A 19,997-nucleotide genomic window follows, 5' to 3' on the forward strand; every position below is an offset into this window, starting at 1 on the left:
ATCTCCGAGGGACTGGTTGCCTCCCTCTGGGTCTAATGAGATGCTGCCCCTTCTTTGCCCCCCTCCAGGGGCATTCTGATCCAAAAAGGATCTCGGAATTAGTTTGTCAGATAGGGTTCATGTGAGGCTTTTCAGAGCCCCATGTCTGTTCAGCTGGAGAATTTCCGGTTACCGTCCTGAATTCCTCCACATTAATAGGTGACAAAATCTATTAGTTGATACTCAACTGAAGACTACCTTTGTAGCATATTAGAATTGTTGGGCTGGTTTTATTTAAGGGAAGCTACAGCTATTTCACTCATGGTCTATATTAGGTGGGCCCATCAGGAGAAAAAGATTGTAGGAAATAATTGCCCTGTGATTAGGTGCAAGTGGCAAAATGGCCCTAGTATGATTCAAAGTAAATCTTCAGATCTTCTCAATCATATTTTGTAATCTAAATTTATAGTCAGTGTACACACCCTATGATTAACACTATGGTGACTAATGTATTATGTAAGATATTTGTAGAGTTGCATATAAACCATTCGAGGTACCCTAACATTAAGCCTGAAACACTTTGGGATTCAATTGCCTTTACGAAATAGAGCCTTACTAGTAGTGGTGCTTTGAATGTGTTAAATTTCCACAGGCTTTTAAGGACCAAATTAGAAGCAACTACAAGCTGCTATGTGTTTGGGTGTGGCTGTTTTTCAAGAGAAATATAATTTCAGGGACAATAACCTGCAGGGAACAGAAAACAAAATACAATTTTATACAGATTATCCATTCCCACAGCTACTGTTTAGATGAGGGGGGGAAATCCCAGTAGTATATGTTCCTACATTAAATGTACTACAACAGCTGTCAGCCTTTGGTTCAAACATAAGTCCAACCACAATTTAATAGTAAATATAACCAATGAGAATGTTTAAATGTATGGTGGACATTGTAATCTAATGTACTACAGTACATTGGCTGATATAATTCTGCTGTAAGAAGGAAACATTATCCTCTGTCCTTTCTCTGAGATTTCACTTCTTCACATTTTCATTGAATTACATTTCCCAGTAGGACCAATCTGATGAGAGTTGAAACCTAATAAATGTTAAGACAGAGATGAATCTAGAAAACAACTTAGAATTAAGAATCAGAGCATCTCTGTGCACTTAGCAGTCTAACCCGTAAAGAAAGGGATATGTGAGATACAAAGACATAATGAGTAGTAGCAGCCCCAGCCAATGCAAAGAAAGGATGTGAATTTAAATTCACCCCTATTTAAATGGGGTGATTCCACTTTTAATTTTACTTGAATTTCATTATCAGTTATACAAGGCATTAACAACAACTTGGCTACTTGTTTTAATGTGACACAACAGCACTATCTTTGCTTCCAGAACTGCAGATCTTCATGGCAGTTGGCATCTGTGTCCCAAAGCACAGATTACACCAACCAAGGATATGGAGATGACTTTCCTACTTGACAGAACTCTAGAAGCGTCAGTCTCAGGGAAGGCAATGGAGTCTGATTAGAGCAACCCAGGGAAGCATTTAGCTGAGAAAACATCTCACTTTCTGTATCAGGCTGCCTCGCCAGAACAGCTGACAGGCTCAACTGAGAGCATTTACGTCAGCTGTAGCCCGCTTGCAATTACTGTCACCTTTAGTATTGATCTCCTGTTCCTGCCCTCTGGTGTGTTTCAGGACGTGCACAATAGAGCAATCTCTAGGGCTCTGTTGAAAATAAAACCCAGTGTGTTCCAAACTCAGATCTTTCCCTCTTCTGGATGAATAAATGCAAAGTACATCCAGACCTGCGATTAAGGCACAGTGCCACAAGGTCAGGAGAGTTCCCCATTTGTTTAGAAGGAAGCAGCAAAACAAACATGAAGTGACAAGAGATAAAATCTGAAAGAGAACAAAGAACAGTTCTTGTGTTTTTTAAAATAACTCTTAAACCCATTGGATAAGTTGTGGCTCATAAATATATATCCAAACCCTAAATGGGCAAGCTCAGTTATAATAATTATTGTTATAATTGCTGTTTTGAAGGATGGTACTAAATCATAGGCCCGACAGCTATCAGGGATCAAATTGCAATGCTGATAACCCAAATTATCATACACACACCTTTGTCTTTAAATCAACTGGGGTGGCTTCTAAGGTATTGTGTAAAGTAATCCTTTGCTATTACTGGTAAGCTTCAGTTGGCTGGATAAATATCTTTGCAGTCCTGGCTGATGTCTAAAGGGAAGATTTGCAGCCATACTTTGCATGATCAAACGTTTTTTTCAGATATATGATCGGGGATCCTGACTCTGATGGTAGCTATAAAAAGCTATCATCAGCTGTTACTTGGATTTGATGTTTGAGCCATTTTTCTTTTTCTTGCCGTAGCATTGAACTCTCATCAAAGATAGTTAAGTTTTCAGATATAAAGTGGAGTTTTAGTTATACTCCATACCCTTTTCCTTTGTGGCTTCACTGGCCAGTATGGTACTCTTACTGCTTCCCATCAGCAGAATTGAAAAGGTAAAATCAATTACCATTGAACTATCCTCTGTAGCCACACCCATTTAAGTGGGGTTTATATATGTATGGCAGATAATTAGGATAGGCAGTATTATATGGTATTATGTTCCGCTGGATAGTCTACTCTGTTGGAATATCTTTAGATCAGATCAATCCCCAAAAAGTCTTGCGTTGCCAAGAATGCCTGCTTTGCATGAAGAGCGATTATGCTTCAGCACTTGGTATTTTCATTAGAATTTGAAGAGATAACTATCTGGAATCCAGGAACAGAGCTTACTTATGCCCCATAGTTGAGAAGCTGTGCCTCTTCATGTATTGTTGAATTACAACCCCCAGTCTGCTCATGGCTATCTGTCCAGCAACAATTGAGGGCCATAGCTCCCTACTTGAAATGAGCTAAAATAAACACAACATAAGGCTGCTTTCTATGTTCAGTTTATTTTTCAGAGGAAAAAACTCTACAACTGTTGACTGCTTTGCTATTAGGCAAAAAAGAAAAATATTTGTGTCCATTTAATTATGGAATAGAAAGAGAGAATGCCTGCCCTTTTCTCTCTCTTCATTTTTATCGGTTAGCTTTACCTACTGTTAACTGTATGTTTAGCACATTTGAGACAAAATGAATTTTTAGGGCAGCAAGTCTGAACATTTTAGGAATAATCATTAGTGGTTATTATAGTTTTGATTCTGTGGAAAAAATGTCCTTCTGTTTATAGTCCCCTGAGCTCCCATGTTAGAGTACAGAAAATGACTAAGTAAGGGTAAAGGACTGAAAAATCTTTCTGCAATGATGAAAATGCTGGTTCATAGGAGCTGATGTCAGCACACGCTCCTGGAATGGAAGAAGGGTTCTTGTTTATCCTTCCCTTTTTTGTGTTTCTTCTGGATGCATTCCAAGAAGGAAGGAGGGAGCATAGGAGGAGATGAGCTAATGCATTTCCAATCCCTTTTGGATACCCCTGGTTTTATGCAAGCAAACTGTCCAGAGTGATCTGACTTTCAATTAGCCATTTCAGTTAAGTGGGAAGCAGTGACAACCCTCCATGGTCAGTCAAGCTAACCACTTACATAATTAGAATCTACTGTAATAATGAATAGCAGTGTGGTACCTCTCCAGAAATGTCTACAGGAAAGGACACTGGCAGTAACCAGTGCCTGGGGATTTAATCATTTGAACAAACAACAGAGAATCCAGTGAACCGGATCCCCAGAAACCAACATTTCCTGTAAATATTAATAACAGCATCAGCAATCTACGGCTCTCTGGATGTAGTTGAACTGCAATTCCCATCAGCCGTAGCCAAGTTCACTTATAAGGAGGGAGGTCTATCTGGTGGACAGTAGATTGCCCACTCTAGAATTGAGATTCATCTAAGAAGGACCAATAACAAAACATTGCAAAGTGAAAAGCTTGTTGCTCAGATTTCCCATCAGCCAATTGCAATGTTGTCTTATATGACACTCTATTCTGTTCTGTTTCTCTCTCCCTTTGTTTCTAGTTCCAAATCTCCCAAGTCATCCAGCCATTCTCAGTTCTTATTGGACTATTTAGATGACTCACCTCCTTTTTTTATTTTTATGGGGTTTCCATGAACCTGCTTACATCTCATTTTTCAGAACATTTAATCACTGTTAGCCTATATAGACTAGAGTGTAGTGCAGATGAATTATTTAGAAAAACCAAGGCAGGATGCCTGGGGGAAGTTGGTTATTAGTTAAAAGAGATTTCAGGTTAGCCGTGACGAGAGGCAAGAGTTCCTGTGTGTAAACAATTCTATAAATCTTGGTGGGGGTATAGAAAGACGGCAGCTCCGACCACACTTTAAGCCCAAAACCCAGCCTGAAAATAGTGAGTGAGACCTTGCCGAAACATTGCCAAGACAATCTCAATCTTACATGGGAAAAGACCTGAATACAATATATATCAAGGGGTTTCCTTACAAAAGTTTCCCTTGGGGTTCAGGAAGTGTGTGGGAAGCCAGAAAAACTTCAGATGGCAATGAAAGAAGAAAAATAGGATGTTCATGCACATTGTTTGGCTGCATTTTAATGTAGATGAGTCCAAAAACTCCACTCTCGGCAATGAAAATATGGTGAACAGTCCCTCCCAAAAGTGGGGGAACTAACTATTTTCTGTCATATTGAATAAGAATGGTGATGATGTTTGGCATGGCATCTAAACCATCAGTTCAGTATAATAAAATTTCTAGTTGGATTTCACAGAGAGATATCAAGACTCTGAGAATAGGGCAGGATCATTAGTAGTTGCAACTATCCTGCCTTTGACACTATAGAATTAAAAATGTGGACATTCCATAACTGCCCATCTATATTACTTGGGTAAAATTATGATTGAAGTCTGTGACATTATTGAATTATACAGATCTAAGAGATGTTGGTCAATCAAAATAATTGTTTCAAAATGAATAATAGGAACAAATAATCCCTAGAATTAAAAATTGAAGGACAGAATACTTAGTTTGAAATATGTACACATTACTACTTTATTAGCCCAAAGTAAAAAGATGGAAGAGAGTGATTTTATTTTCTTGGATTCAAGAATAAATGAAGGTAGACAGTGGGCTGGAGACATAAGGAGAAATAAAAGGAAAACACTGCTAAACGTAGACAAGAGCATGAAGCAATTACAAAGAAGTGCTTTGTAGAGTGAGATGGGGGGCATTTAAATTTAATGAACAAACAGTTCAGTGACAACAAGAATCAGAACAGTTAAAGTAAATGCTGCAAATGGAAATATACTATTCAGAAGAAGTAACAGGCAGAAAATAAATACCTCCAACTAGTAGGTTTGGGAACAGTTACTGAGAGTAGGATGGACTATAAGAATAAATCCAATTAATCTGAAACTTCAGGATAATAATCAGCAAATAGATAACCATTAAAAGCATGTGGTAAACAGATGATGGATTGGAATGTGGGATCCTTGGTGCTTTCTGAGCTTGGGTGCTCACGTGCAGACATTTCATTACCAAACTAGGTAACATCATCAGATGGATTAGAAAAAAATACTTATGCTTGACAAGGCTGAGGGAAATAGAAGGGGAAAAGATGGATGGATGGATAGAAGGGATCTAAGAAATTACTGATACATCCTTGGGAAAGTTATGTTATTATTGAGGATAGGTCAAGACCAGTGGTGGGATTCAAATTTTTTTTTACTACCGGTTCTGTAGGTGTGGCTTTGTGGGTGTGGCAGGGGAAGGATACTGCAAAATCCCCATTCCCTCCCCACTATCAAAATTTCCGCTACTGGCTGAATACCACCTCTGGTCAAGATCATACAGTCACATGGAGCTAAACTTGTCTTAATAAATTAACTGCCCTCCGAGGTGAGGCTTCCCCTCCTCCATCCCTTCGCAAGGACCTGAAAACCGGACTCTGTTGGTGGCCCTGGGGACCCAATAGGGGAGTACATCACTGTAGGTGACTGCTGGACTAATTAGCTGGCCCCACCCTCCACTCTGAACTTCCTGTTCCTCTTTTTAATTTTATATCATTGTGCTTCCATTGCGTTTTATTGTTTTGTTTCTTTACTATTTTATTTTTACATTTTAAAATCTTTTTTTCCTTTTTATTGTTGTAAACCACCCAGAGTAGCCCCAAGCTGAGAGGGGTGACAAATAAATTTAGCAAACAAATAAACTGAACTAATTTACCTAAGGCAAAGCCACTCTCCTGATGACTACATGGACATATCTGTAGAGTTATCTTAGCAATTACATGAATGTGGATCACTATCACTGCCTTCTGGAGCAATTTTTTTAAAATTGCCGCTCCTGCCTACAGCCCCAGGGCATCTTGATGGTCTTTATTACTAATGTCATGCCCCCATCAGAGCCCAGTTTAGAGGAGGAGTTGGAGTTGGAAGTGGGACTATCTGAAAGAGAAGGCACGTCTCCTTTTGGATGTTTGAAGAGCCCAGGGGCTGAGGATGATGCTGTCCCTGGACCCTCAGGCATTTGGGGAGGTGGTCAACCAGACAGAGTGCTGCCTGCCTGCACAGACACACAAGAGGATCAGCTGCTGACCTGCAGTGGTGCTGATAGGCAGCAAATCCCCTCTGATGAAGAACAGCTGTCTACTTCACTCATTCAAGGGCAAGGGGAGTGGAGACTAGGCAAGCCTAGAGAAGGGCTGCAAGGCTACTGAGGAGGTCACTCCCCCTCCCACCAAGGAACACCTGGAGGGGAGTAATTTAAGGAGAAGCCATGGGAAGTTGGTCTTTGCCAACAATTGTTTGATTTGGCTTACACTCCCCCGACTTTGACTCGTGCCTGTTGCTGTTTGCCTTCTCTCGCTTAGAATATTGCTCTTCGCATTGGGTTTTGGACTCAGGCCTTCTGTTGTGGCTTCACTGTGCCTTTGGAACAGTGCATGGGTCTGGGACCTGTTCCTTGTCCTGAGGACTGCCATTATCTTGTGGATTGAACTTGAACCTTGGTCCTTGCCCTGTGAGTGTGCTTCTACTCTGTTGGCTTTTTTTGTACTAAGGGGGGATTTTTGGGAGACTGAGGATGCTTGCCTTCAGGGTAGTGTGGGTGTGGAGCTTTATCGGTCATTGTGGGAGTCCTTGGCTAGACTATTAGTTGAGAGAAATAAAGAACTCTCTAGAGGCCTGGCCTGCCTTGACCACCTGTGTCATAGCAACTAATTAGGCCTAATCTAAATGATTGCCAAGATCAGTAAGAACCATGTTTTGCCAGCTACTGGATGAGTAATGATATCCAACTGCTGAGTGCTATTAGTGTCACTTAAAATATCTCTGAATGAGCCCCTGCAATGGAATTTGGAATAGGATAAGATATTTAAACAGACATGAAGGTCTGTGATAAACAGTCTTAGGCATATTTACTTAAAATGACATTGTATTGTACTCAGTTGTCTTCCTCCTAGGTAAATACTTAAGCAGATAGCTACCAGAGTTGTAGAAGTCCTTCTCAGCTTAATATTTATACCTCATATAGCTGGCTTTTGGTAAAAAGCAAAGGGATTTCTGCCACATCCCTTTTCTACCATTTATTGTAATTCTCTTTCAATCAACTTAAGCTGGGAGTTGGCGGGAAACATAAGCATTAAGGCAAAATTATAGGCAATTAAACATAGAAAAAACAGATGGAGCAGTGGCTCCTCCCAACTGCTTTTTCTAAATGGCAACCCTGCTGGATATGGTTAACATACAGTAAACCCAAGAAGGGGTGGGGGATCAGAATTAGGACAGCTTTAAGTGCTTTCCCAGTTCTATTGGACCAACTTATGAATATTTATTTATATGAAGGGGCTGAATAAAAAGTAATCCATCCACTATCATAACTTCAGTTTCAATAGGGATTATTTTAATAAAGGAAACATTAATCAAAAACATTTTAGCTCCATAAACTGTAGTTCCAGTCACCTCATGGGCTTTTGATAAGTTCCAGGTATTATTCAAAAGTACTGGTTTTAGCATCTATAGCTTGGCTCTTTGATATTTTTGGACTGCCTCCTTCAAGTAGAACCGCTCCATAATTTACTCTTCTGCCAGCAAGTGATGCAGAAAGTCCTAATATGAAAGATGTTGATGGGGAGGTCCAGAGGAGACAGAACTACTCAGTTTCTCTTCCTTGGCACTTGAAATAGCCTCTCCAGAGGTTTGGCTGGCAAACTCTTAGCTTCCATTTATAAAAGCCTTTAAAAACCATATTGTTCAATACACTGTCCCTCACCACTGTGTGCAGGTGAGTGAGTGTATTGGCCTTATTATTACTTTGTAAACTTAGGCCTCTTTTTACTCTTATTTGTAAACTGCCAGGAATCTTGCTGAATTCATTCATTCATTGAGGGTGGTGTTGGAAGAAATGTCCTTCTGGGTTCAGTTCCAAGTGGGGAAAAAGACACTGGAAACATGGAGGTTGCTTGGAAAGATGGTTTAATGGTGGACAGGACCACATGGCTTAAGTTCCTGAACAGAAAAGGGGGAATCAATTGCTTCCAGATGTTGTGTGAAGAAAAAAAGGAGACAGATGCTGAAAGTTCCTGGTTTTGTGCCCTCTCTGGTCTTTGAACCTGAGCTTGTATTCTGATTGGTTGTCAGTCTCCCATGGGGCCATGCAGGGGCAACTCTGTAGGCTGTGTTCTGAGTCCACGTTTGGTTGAACATTGGTTCTTCCCAAGTGCCTTGTCGTGAGATGGGTAAAGGCTAATACTATCATGCCATAATCCCATCACCCTGGAGCTAAAGGGGGATCTTTGTAATGTAGAATAGACTGGCTCAGGCCTTTTAATGGCCCATTGGCAAAGGTGGGGGCTATTGAGAGTAAGTCTGCTTCCTGCCTAAAAAGCATGTTTCTCCATTTCTTATCCAGGGAAATGTTATAATCCGCCTTTTCAATATTCCCCAGGATTTCATTTTTCTAGGAGAGGGGTGGGTGCTAACTTCCTACAGTGAGAAATAGAGTATGCATGCTACTACATGCATACTCACTACCCACTGCAAGGAAAAGGATGCAGTTCCCTCCCCTTTCAAAGAATCTTGCCCTATGCCCCCCCCCCCCATGAGTAAAGCAAATCCCTCTAAAGCAAACTCGCAGGAATGTTACAATAGGCAGCAGGGCATACTTGCAAAGAGTAAGAGCTGCTTTTGCTGACATTCTTTTTTACTGTGTATGCTAGAAAGAAGACAAAATGGTGAGAAGCCCCAGCAGAAAGGTCAACAACATTTGCAAAAGTGTTTTGGAAACCAACTGACAAAGACTGGATAGAAAAGCCAAAAGCAATTATATTGTTAATTGTTGACTGTAAACAAAGACAACCGTGAAATGCGGCTCAGCTACACAGTCTAATTGGCAGCCTCACTCATGACATTATTTTTCCTTAACGATGACTGCAGAGAGAAGGCATTAGACTCAAGGACCCCTGGCCACCCACCAGCTGGGGCTGCCTAGTGGAAAAGCTGAATCTATTTTGGGGGGGATTTGTCACCTTTCCATCAACCAAATGCTGCATTCTATTTATTGCCTCATTTTTTAACATGCCATTTGGGGCGAGATATAAGTATTTATTAAATAACCAGGCTTCTGTGCTTTTTGTAAAATGTTATGGGCCAGATGGAAAAAGACTTGATTAACTGCCAGAATAAAGATGATGATGATGATGGTGGTGGTGGTGGTGGTGGTGGTGGTGGTGGTGGTGGTGGTGGTAGTAGTAGTAGTAGAGATAATGCAAACTCTCCTTGGGATTATGCTTGGCTCCTGTTGACTGCAAGGGCACATTGATCTCCTTTTCTTGAATATAGCACAGATGTCAACTGTTTCTGCCTCCTTTCTAGATGCTTTTTAATGTCCCAGTCTCAGCTACAGCTCTAGAATTTCCTGATGATCTCGCATCCAGATAATACCCAAGTTTAACTAGGTTTATTTTTTTGAGATCAATCGAAGTCCACTTGATATTGCCTCCTAGCAGTATTGCCAGAATGAGAGATTGCAAAGTCAAGGCAGGATCTGTGTGTTTGTGTGTGCTAGGATGAGAGAAAAATGTATTCAAGATTAGCAGGATTTGTTTGTTTATACTCACATATGAGCAGATTTAATATCTGTTCATGGTCATCCATGTACTGGCATTTGGTATGTACTGCAGGAGGCATATCTGTGTGGTAATGGAGCCAGGCTATTTTGGAGGGATAGATTCTCTAGCACAGCAATCTGGAACAGGTTAAAACCTCTTGCCAGGTTTATGGTGCTGTCTAGATTTTTGTTGCTCTGTAATTGATGCATGAAGATGGTTGGTGTGTTGGATTGTGAATCTAAGCACTGTTGCAATGAAATCTCTTTCGTGATAAGAGAAAAGACAAGTGCAAATTTGTCTATGATTCTAAACATTCCAAGGTAAATTCAATGTCCGAAGACTCATTTTATCGGCAAAATAATGTGGAAGAGATTTGTCATAGCCTTTTTCAATTTCCCAGTCCAACCTATAACTTGGGATTTCTGGTAACTCCCCATCCTTGGTCCACTGTGCATAACTTTTCTAGATCAGCCAAAATTGGATAGATGCTGTCTCCTGGCTAGCTATAATCTAATGCTAATCTCCAATCAACACAGTGCATCTCTACTGCTGAATTTCTATAAATCCATGTTTACAGAATACATTTATATTTTTACACTGTTTTCTTCCTACAACCGTAAGAGTAGCACATGCTTTTGCAAGGCAAATTAAGCTGGGAATGAGTTGCTAAAAACAATTAGCTGTATTTAGAGCCCAGTTGTGAAATCGAGTATTACATACACAAATAGAGCACTCAAGCGGTTATTTTTTAGTCTATGCCAGATTTAAAACATCACCAACTCTTTGTGATCTTACCATATTAATGGTGTTAAGGTTTATTTGCATCAACTGCACTATATTCCAAATTGCAATAAAAGTATTTTCTTTGCAGCATTTCAGTTCAGTGAAGTTTGTGGGCAACCCATTTCTCTGTTTGCAAGAACAACTTGTCACTTGGCCAATTTGCCACAGGACAACTCAACTGTGTTAATCTGTGTTAATCATCTCATTGTTACTGTTATTATTGGTGACCTCATTTTCATTGAAATTATTGTTAGTCATGTATTTTTGGATTGATTTTATTTTATTCTTATTGGCCACAGTTTCTTCAAAATTAATTTAACTTTTGTATTTGTTGAATTGTCCTACATGAGTTGTTCTGTGGTGAGCTGGCCATGGCATGTTGTCCCACGACAAGTTGGCCCATTCTGGCTCAGCTTACTATATCTTCTCTAGATACCCTAGTATTATATTTCAAGGGAAAAGATAGCCTGTTTTGCAACTCTCTGTTCCATTCCACCAGTAGGAACATGTTGGTTTCTCCAGCAAGAAACTCTGTGCCAGTCAAAGAAAGATGACTACCAATATATATTTAGCCCTTTCCTTATCTCTAACATAGGATGTAAATACAGAATAAAGCAATTACAAATAATGATATTGGTGAACATTTTAGAGAAAAAGTGTAGCTTGCAAACACATAAGCAGATCATAAAACCTTAGACTGGGGTGTCAAACTCGCATTGTCATGTGTATCGCAATTCCCCCTTCCCTTTGGGGGTCGACATGGCAGTGCATGACATATCTGGCCCACAGGCTGCGAGTTTGACACCCTGCCTTTGACTATGATATTCAAGAGAAGAAGGGAAAATGTCTTTTCTTGAAGGCAGTTTAGAAAGGCAAGCATTATCAACAGGTGAAGAAATGAAAGCGAGCATTGGAGTGCCATTATCCAATTGGAAATTTTGCTAATAGAGCTAGGCTGGAGAAAACAAAACGAAATGATATCCATAATGAATGACTGGGGGTGGAGGGGGGGGAAGAACCCAGAAGGGTTGCATGATAGCATTTATTGAATCTTATGAATCCAGTGGAAGACCCTGTCACAGTGGACAAATTAGTATCACTGGAAACTTGGCATCTTCGTTACACACACAAAAAAAAAGATGCTTTCATGTTGAGAGCACAAGGAACAACTATTCCAAATCCATTGTGCAGTTATTTCAGGTCTACCTTCTGAGCTAAGAGAAAATATGGAGAGGACTACAACTAGAGAGATGGCAAGAGGATCCCTAAGGGAGCCAATGTGATCTAGACACATGATAAAATCTGGTAAGGCACAGAACGATATAATTACAATGTTATGAAAAAGTGTTAGTACTGCATTTATCAGAAAAGGATATATTTTTATATATATAAATTTGCCAGGTAAGATCTCTTTATATTTTCACATTTAATAACTGCTAGAGCATTAGCTTTCACTAGGTCTGGCTATTCAAGATGGGATGAGGTCATTTCTTCCACTTTTAGATGGAAAACTTTAGTTAAAAATAGCATGTGTAAAGCTTCCATGTTGCTTTTTTCATGTCACTAGAGGTAGCATATGTTAAACCTGTTTGGCTCAGATGCACATTTACATCGTTGTCTTCTCTTCAGCTGCTGCATATCTTGCCCTTGAGTGTTTGTTGATTTTATGAGTCATCACACCCCAAACAATCAGGGATCCTGCCAAAATTCCAGTTGTGGCCGCTATAATCACAGCCCAGTAAGGCACACTGTCTCCATTGGACTTCGTTTCAAGTCCCGAATTGTATATTTGGCTGTTTCTCGATGTGAAAAGATATGGGTATTCCTGCAGCAGAAAGAAAACATTTACAGAATCTTTAGAGAACGATCTATTTACTACAGGTTGTTCTATTCTGAGGGTATGAGAGAGTAAACATTTCTTCTCAATAGAGAAGCAATAAAATGGGGATGGAACTTCTCCTGTCCATTGAAACTTATGCAAATTTAAGTAAACATCATTGCAAATTTAAGTAAACATCATTAAATCTATTAAGAAAATGATTTTAGAGCAAAAAGGTGGTTAATGAAATTATCCTCAATCCCTATACTTATGTCAGCATAATGGTATACAGAACTCCTTAAACCTTTCAGTTCCAAGAGATCTATTCTTCATTTGCTCTTCAGTTGTCATCCTTCATTCATTCATTGTAGCAGATTTCCCTATCTCTACCAGGTCCTATTGGTATCCTGCTTACAAGCAAATTCCAGGTCTTTTTTCATTAATCCTTCCCAGCTCTGTGGCATCCTTCCTTTCCTGATGTTTTATTTCTGAAAAGGAAGATCTATCTGTGGCTCCATTAGAAGTATTCAAGTATGACCTGAAGAGGTATACTAGTCTTGGTACTATCTAAATTTCTTAGGCAATCAGATTGTTTATATACCTCATAAATCTCATGATGGTTTGGCACTTTTTAATAAAATTACAATTTATTTTAACCCAAATGAAATACAGGTAAGGATTTTTTATTATTATTGATGCCTGGTAATTGTCCACTCTTTTCACTACTGTCTTAACTCTGCTTACTGTCATTGTTCTCTCTTTGATGCTCTACTCATATTTTTGCACAGGCTTCTTTCCCCATTTTGTTATACGTTATTACCCATTTCCTTAAAATATATTTCTGACATGTGTTTTTAGACTATTTGCTGTAGTCTGTGAACTCAATCTGTCTCTTCCTCTCTCATTCAGAAAGATTTACAACTTTAGGGAAATGTCATAGTATGCAATTCTTCTATATGGGATAGAAACATTCTAAAAACCAGGCATGATAATATTAATTGGAAAAATATGATTGGAAAGTGTTAATAATTTGCCCCAATTTAATAATTGCTGGAGGCTGTTAAAAATGAAAAAAATCAATGGATTAAGACATGATTGACTTTGTCATTTATGAATGGATTGCCTATGAATGGATGGACATTTTACATTAACAAGTATAATGAAATCTGGAAGTTATTTATACATTACAAAGGTAAAGGCTCCCCTGCACATGCGTCCTAGTCATTTCCAGCTCTAGGGGTGGTGCTCATCTCTGTTTCTAAGCTGAAGAGCCAGCGCTGTCCGGAGATGTCTCTGTGGTCATGTGGCCGGCGTGACTCAACGCCAAAGGCACACGGGGTGCTGTTACCTTCCCATAAAAGTGGTCTCTATTTTTCTACTTGCATTTTTTATGTGCTTTCGAACTGATAGGTTGGCAGAAACTCAGGTAACAGGAGCTCACTCTGTTATGCGGCACTAGGGATTCGAACTGCTGAACTGCTCACCTTCTGATCCACAAGCTCAGCGTCTTAGCCACTGAGCCACCGTGTCCCCAGGTTATACAGTATACAATAGGTTAAAAAAGAAGCTACATAAATTAAAATATATGCATATTGTACTTGAATATTTAAGATAACATTAGATAAGTATATATAGAATGGCAATAGTTTGTTATAATGACATATATTGTTTTTTCCTTTGTCATATTTCTTTCACTTTTTTTGTTATATGTGCTTTTGTTCTTTGACAATGTTTGTATTTCTATCATCATTTTTTGTGTTTTGCTCTTTTTTTCTTTCTCTTGTTTATTAAAAAACAATAAAATTGATATTTTTTTAAATGGAAGATTTGGTCTGGATGAACTTCCAGCAAATATCCTTGGCATTTTAAAGAGGAGGAAGAGGAGCAAGAGGAAAACAGCCTGATTTGGCTATTATTTTTTTAAATCCTGCACAAGGAACTCCCATACAAGAAACATCAAATCTAGTTTATCATTTAGAAAATTTTCAACGGGGTTGTTCGGCAGATTCAAATTGTGAGGTGAAAACATAATTACTGAGTCTAATAGTTGCCAGGATATTGTAAACATGTGCTACCTTTGGAATTAATGGTTCCATGTGGGAAAAAGGCTTAAGTCCTGCTTATCAGCTTCCAAGAAGCATCTGCTTTGTCTGGATATTGGACCAGATGGTTTTTAGTTTTCACCCAGAAGGACCTTTCTTGTGCTTTTATGTTCATGTTACAGAGTTAGAGTAGGAGCTAACTTGCTACTTACTGAGGTTGGACATTTGAGCTTCAGTCTTTCCTTTGTGAAATGTTTATATGACTGCTTATAGCCAACCGGCTCCAGCTGAAAGAGAGACAAAGAGTTTCCAAGTGAAACTGAATCCTATAACCTTTATATGGGCACATACTAACACTGTAAAGTCACATTTAAAAAATAATATATTGCTCCTTTATATTGCAGCACTCAGTTATTCTTGCTTTTGCTTTTCTGAATTCTTAATATATGACTGTATTTACATAATTATGAGATAAAAATGTTAGCAAGGCTCCCTGTTATGGATAAAGGCAAAACATTTTATACTTGAGTAATCATACAAACCCCCGGAAAGCAGGACACTAAAAGCCTACAGAAGAGAAATCTACATCAAAGGAATAAAAATAGCTTGTTACAAGCAACTGTGAAGCTCATGCTAAGTAGCAAATTAACAAGGTGAAATAATAAATGAATGTAGGGGGGCTAGAATATATGTCCCCTATAACACTGTCAGCTTCTCTGTGACAAGAAGTATCTATAGTTGAGCCTCTTTGGCTAGAGATGAATGGAAAGAAGTCAAACCTGTGAAACCTGACCCTTATTTTAATGGATTCACTTGAGGATAAGTGAGCATAAATTGCCAGGGTAGTATCCTAGCTTCCCAAAAATAGCCAGAAATACAGGAATTAGTTGGCTGCTAGCCAAAAGATGATTCAGCACCAATCTCCAAAAGCAGTGCAACATAAAGGAGGAATGAAATTGGCAATGCCAACAAGCAATAAATATTGCTTTATTGTTGTTTTTTCAGTTTTATTTAGATGGAATCCCAGCTACTTGATTAGAATCCCTGACAGGGATGAGAGCAAGAAAAATGTTAAGGCCTTCAGGTAGTCTGCAACCCACTCTCATTTCCATCTCCCTTCTGATCTGGAGAGAGCTTAATTGCTTCCTCCTCTTAAAGAGGAAACAATTCTAGCACACATTTATCAACAGCCCTACAGGCTAGACTTTAGCTTGGATGGGCTGCAGCAGCAAAAGAAGCTATGAAATCATGGAAATTTTTCTCTGCCTCTATTTCCTGAACTGCTTGTGTGATGCAGAGTCAACCCATTTCTTGGTTCTCATTCTCACAATGAACTTAAAATTAGGGAACTCCACTGGGACCAGGCATATATCCTCACGTTTGTTAGGGCAAAATAGTTTTTTTAATATGGTCATATTGCTATGATGTCTATGGATACATATCTGATATGTCTTATCAGCCATCCAGGTCATGGTTGTCTCAAAAGTGCTTTTTCAAAAGACTTTATTTTTCCTTGAAAACATTTTGCTTCTCATCCAAGAAGCTGCTTCAGTACCCACAGAAGTCAATCAGAACCGAAGAAGCTTCTTGGATGAGAAGCAAAATGTCTTCAAGGAAAAACAAAGTTCTTTTGTCATTTGAAAAAGCACTTTTGAGATATTGCTATGATGTTTTACTCTAATATTCTTAATCCTCATTTGTCATTGGTTGACTATAAAGATTGAAGAATAGGTTATTAATAACTTATTTTTTTTCTTAACTTTGTTTTCCTCCCATTCAGCTTTGTATAGAAGACAGACAGAAGTATAACCTCTAGTCCTAAACTACTGATTCCTTAGGGTGTTTATCCTAAACTCCATAACCCAGTAATATAATGCATCCTTTTCATTTAAAAAAAAAACACTCCCTAATTCCATTCTTAGCAAGAGGTTAGGTTAGGTTTATTTGGCTTGTATGCCGCCCTACTCCCAAGAGACTCAGGGCGGCTAACAATAAGAAAGGGAAGGGGGTACAAAAATAAAAACAACAATTAAAAATTCAGCAACAGTCATAACATCGGATGGGGCTGGATAATTCAACAGCCCCAGGCCTGCCAGAACAGCCAGGTCTTAGTTAGATTTAGATTTATTTAGATTTTATTAATATTTGTAGGCCGCCCTTTTCCCTGAGGGGACTCAGGGCGGCTCACATAAAATCGGGGAGGGGGAATACAGACGTTAAACATAGAGACATATAATAAAATAGTAAACAACATACATTCATCATTCGGGAGGGGCAACTATCCTTGTCCCCAGGCCTGACGGGCTAGCCAGTTCTTCAAGGCTGTGCGGAAGGCTTGGACGGTGGAGAGGGTACGAATCTCCATGGGGAGCTCGTTCCAAAGGGTCAGGGCTACTACTGAGAAGGCCCTCCTCCTTGTAGTTGCCAGCCGACACTGGCTGGCCGATGGAATACGGAGGAGGCCTAATCTATGTGATCTTATTGGTCGCAGGGATGTAATTGGCAGAAGGCGGTCTCTCAAGTATCCAGATCCACTACCATGCAGGGCTTTATGGGTGACCAGTAACACCTTGAAGCGCATCCGGAGCTCGACAGGTAGCCAGCGCAGCTCGCGGAGGATAGGTGTTATGTGGGTGAACCGAGGTGCGCCCACAATCACTCGCGCGGCCGCGTTCTGTACTAGCTGAAGTCGCCGGATGCTCTTCAAGGGCAGCCCCATGTAGAGCACATTGCAGTATTCCAGCCTAGAGGTCACAAGGGCCCGGGTGACTGTTGTGAGAGCCTCCCGATTCAGGTAGGGTCGCAACTGGCGCACCAGGTGAACCTGGGCGAATGCCCCCCTGGTCACAGCCGTTAAGTGGTGGTCACAAGATAGCTGTGAATCCAGGAGGACTCCCAAGTTGCGAACCCTCTCTGAGGGGTATAAAATTTGACCCCCCAGCCTGAGTGATGGAATATTGATCGAATCTTTGGGAGGGAAACACAACAGCCACTCGGTCTTTTCTGGGTTGAGCACAAGCTTGTTAACCCTCATCCAGTCCATAACGGCTTCAAGGCCCCGGCTCATCACGTCTGCCGCTTCATTGAGTTGGCACGGGGCGGACAGATACAGTTGAGTATCGTCCGCATATTGATGGTATCTGATCCCGTGCCTGCGGATGATCTCTCCCAGCGGTTTCATGTAGATGTTGAATAGCAGGGGGGATAAGACCGAGCCCTGAGGCACCCCATAAGTTAGGGGCCTAGGGGACGATCTCTGCCCCCCCACTAACACTGACTGCGACCTGTCCGAGAGGTAGGAGGAGAACCACCGCAACACGGTGCCTCCCACCCCCACCTCCCGCAGTCGTCGCAGAAGGATACCATGGTCGATGGTATCGAAAGCCGCTGAGAGGTCAAGGAGGACCAGGATGGAGGAATGTCCTCCATCTCTGGCTCTCCAGAGATCATCGGTCAATGCGACCAAAGCGGTTTCTGTGCTGTAACCGGGTCTGAAGCCTGACTGGAAGGGGTCGAGATAGTTTGCTTCCTCCAAGGACCGTTGGAGCTGGAAGGCCACCACCTTCTCGACAACCTTCCCAAGAAAGGGAAGGTTGGAGACTGGACGATAGTTATTAAGAACAGCTGGATCCAAAGATGGCTTTTTTAGGAGGGGTCTCACCACCGCCGCTTTCAGTGCGGCGGGGAAGTTCCCCTCCCGAAGAGAGGCGGTAACAACCGCCTGGATCCAGCCTCGTGTCACCTCACTGCTCTTTGTGACCAGCCATGAGGGACACGGGTCCAGTACACAGGTGGAGGCACTTACAGCCCTCATGGCCTTGTCCACATCCCCGGGGGTAACATCCTGAAACTCAACCCAGAGATGTTCAACTTGATCCTCCTGTGCCTCGGCTGGAACTGCGGGGATGGAGTCCAAGTCCGACCAAAACCGAGCAATTTTGTCCGCTAAGAATTGGGCATAGTCCTCAGCTCTGCCCTGCAAGGGTTCCCCCGCTTCCCTTTTATTCAATAGGGAGCGGGTTATCCTAAACAGGGCGGCTGGACGGGACTCAGCGGACGCAACCAAGGTGGCTATGTAAGATCTTTTGGCTGCCCTAAGTGCCCTGGTGTATTCCTTGGTGCAGGTGGTTACCATTGCTCGGTTCGATTCGGACTTATCGGACCTCCATCGGTGCTCTAGGCATCTCCTCCGGCGCTTCATCTCCCGGAGTTCCTCGGTGAACCAAGGAGGTCTCCGGGATCCGCCGCCTCGGAGGGGCCGTAGTGGCGCAATCCGGTCGAGGGCCTCCGATGCTGCCGAGTGCCAAGCAGCAACCAGAGTCTCTACCGGACTGTGGGCGAAAGTATCAGGAAGAACCCCAAGTTCCGTCTGGAACCCTAACGGTTCCATAAGTCGCCTGGGGCGGAACCACCTGGTCGGTTCCTCCTCCCTACAGTGGGGGTTTGGCCTCCGGAAGTCGAGCCTCAGTAGGCAGTGGTCTGACCACGACAGGGGTATGATGTCGTTACCCCTCAGACCAAGATCACAAATCCACTGCTCCGAGAGGAATACGAGGTCGAGCATGTGCCCCGCCGAATGGGTCGGGCCCCGAATTACTTGGGTCAAGCCCATGGCTGTCATGGAAGCCATGAACTCCTTCGCCCCGTCAGAGTTTTCACCGAGCGACGGCAAATTAAAGTCCCCCAGGACCATCAACCTAGGGAACTCAATTGCCAGCTCGGCTACCGACTCGAGGAGCGAGGGGAGGGCTGCTGCAACGCTGTTGGGAGGCAGGTATGTTAACAGCAGACCCACTTGACCCTTGAGGTCCAACTTTATCAGCAGAGACTCACACCCGACAAGCTCCGGAGCAGGGACCCTACGAGGAACTAACGACTCCCGGATAACAATGGCCACACCCCCACCCCTTCTCTGGGCTCTCGGCTGGTGTAGCACCTGAAAACCTTCTGGGCACAGCTCTACAAGGGGGACTCCTCCCTCTGGGCCCAGCCAGGTTTCAGTAATACATACCAGGTCTGCCCTCTCGTCTAAAATTAAGTCCCGGACGAGAGGAGCTTTGTGTACTACAGACCTGGCATTTAGCGACAGCAGCCTGAGTCCAGGGTCCTGATCACTTGCGCCATCTGGTCTCGGAGTGGGACTCATAGGGCCGGAAGGAGGGATCTCTGTAATGTAGCGAACCCTCCTTCCCCGGTAATGGCCTGCCCTAAAGTCCCCGCCGTATCTGCCCCTCCCTGTTACGACCGTAATACCTTCTGCTTTGCGGAAGGCATAGTAAGGG

The 19,997-nt window shown here is 41.7% G+C and overlaps 1 protein-coding gene across 1 annotated transcript in view; it reads right to left on the reverse strand.

Moving 5' to 3' along the window:
- Nucleotides 1-11,153: 11,153 nt before the first annotated feature.
- Nucleotides 11,154-19,997, reverse strand: part of PLB1 (phospholipase B1) — a 102,515-nt gene continuing 93,671 nt past the window's right edge. The window contains exons 55-56 of the mRNA XM_087717892.1: nucleotides 14,928-15,002; nucleotides 11,154-12,679 (exon numbers count right to left, since the gene is read on the reverse strand). Coding sequence (XP_087574018.1) covers nucleotides 12,461-12,679; nucleotides 14,928-15,002 — 294 coding nt within the window. The 3' untranslated portion in view covers nucleotides 11,154-12,460. The remainder of the gene's footprint in view (nucleotides 12,680-14,927; nucleotides 15,003-19,997) is intronic.

This window comes from Thamnophis sirtalis, unplaced genomic scaffold (genome assembly GCF_051295495.1).
Source record: "Thamnophis sirtalis isolate CommonGarterSnake01/CBP01778 unplaced genomic scaffold, rThaSir2_p1.2 scaffold_6, whole genome shotgun sequence".
Lineage (NCBI taxonomy): Eukaryota > Metazoa > Chordata > Lepidosauria > Squamata > Natricidae > Thamnophis > Thamnophis sirtalis.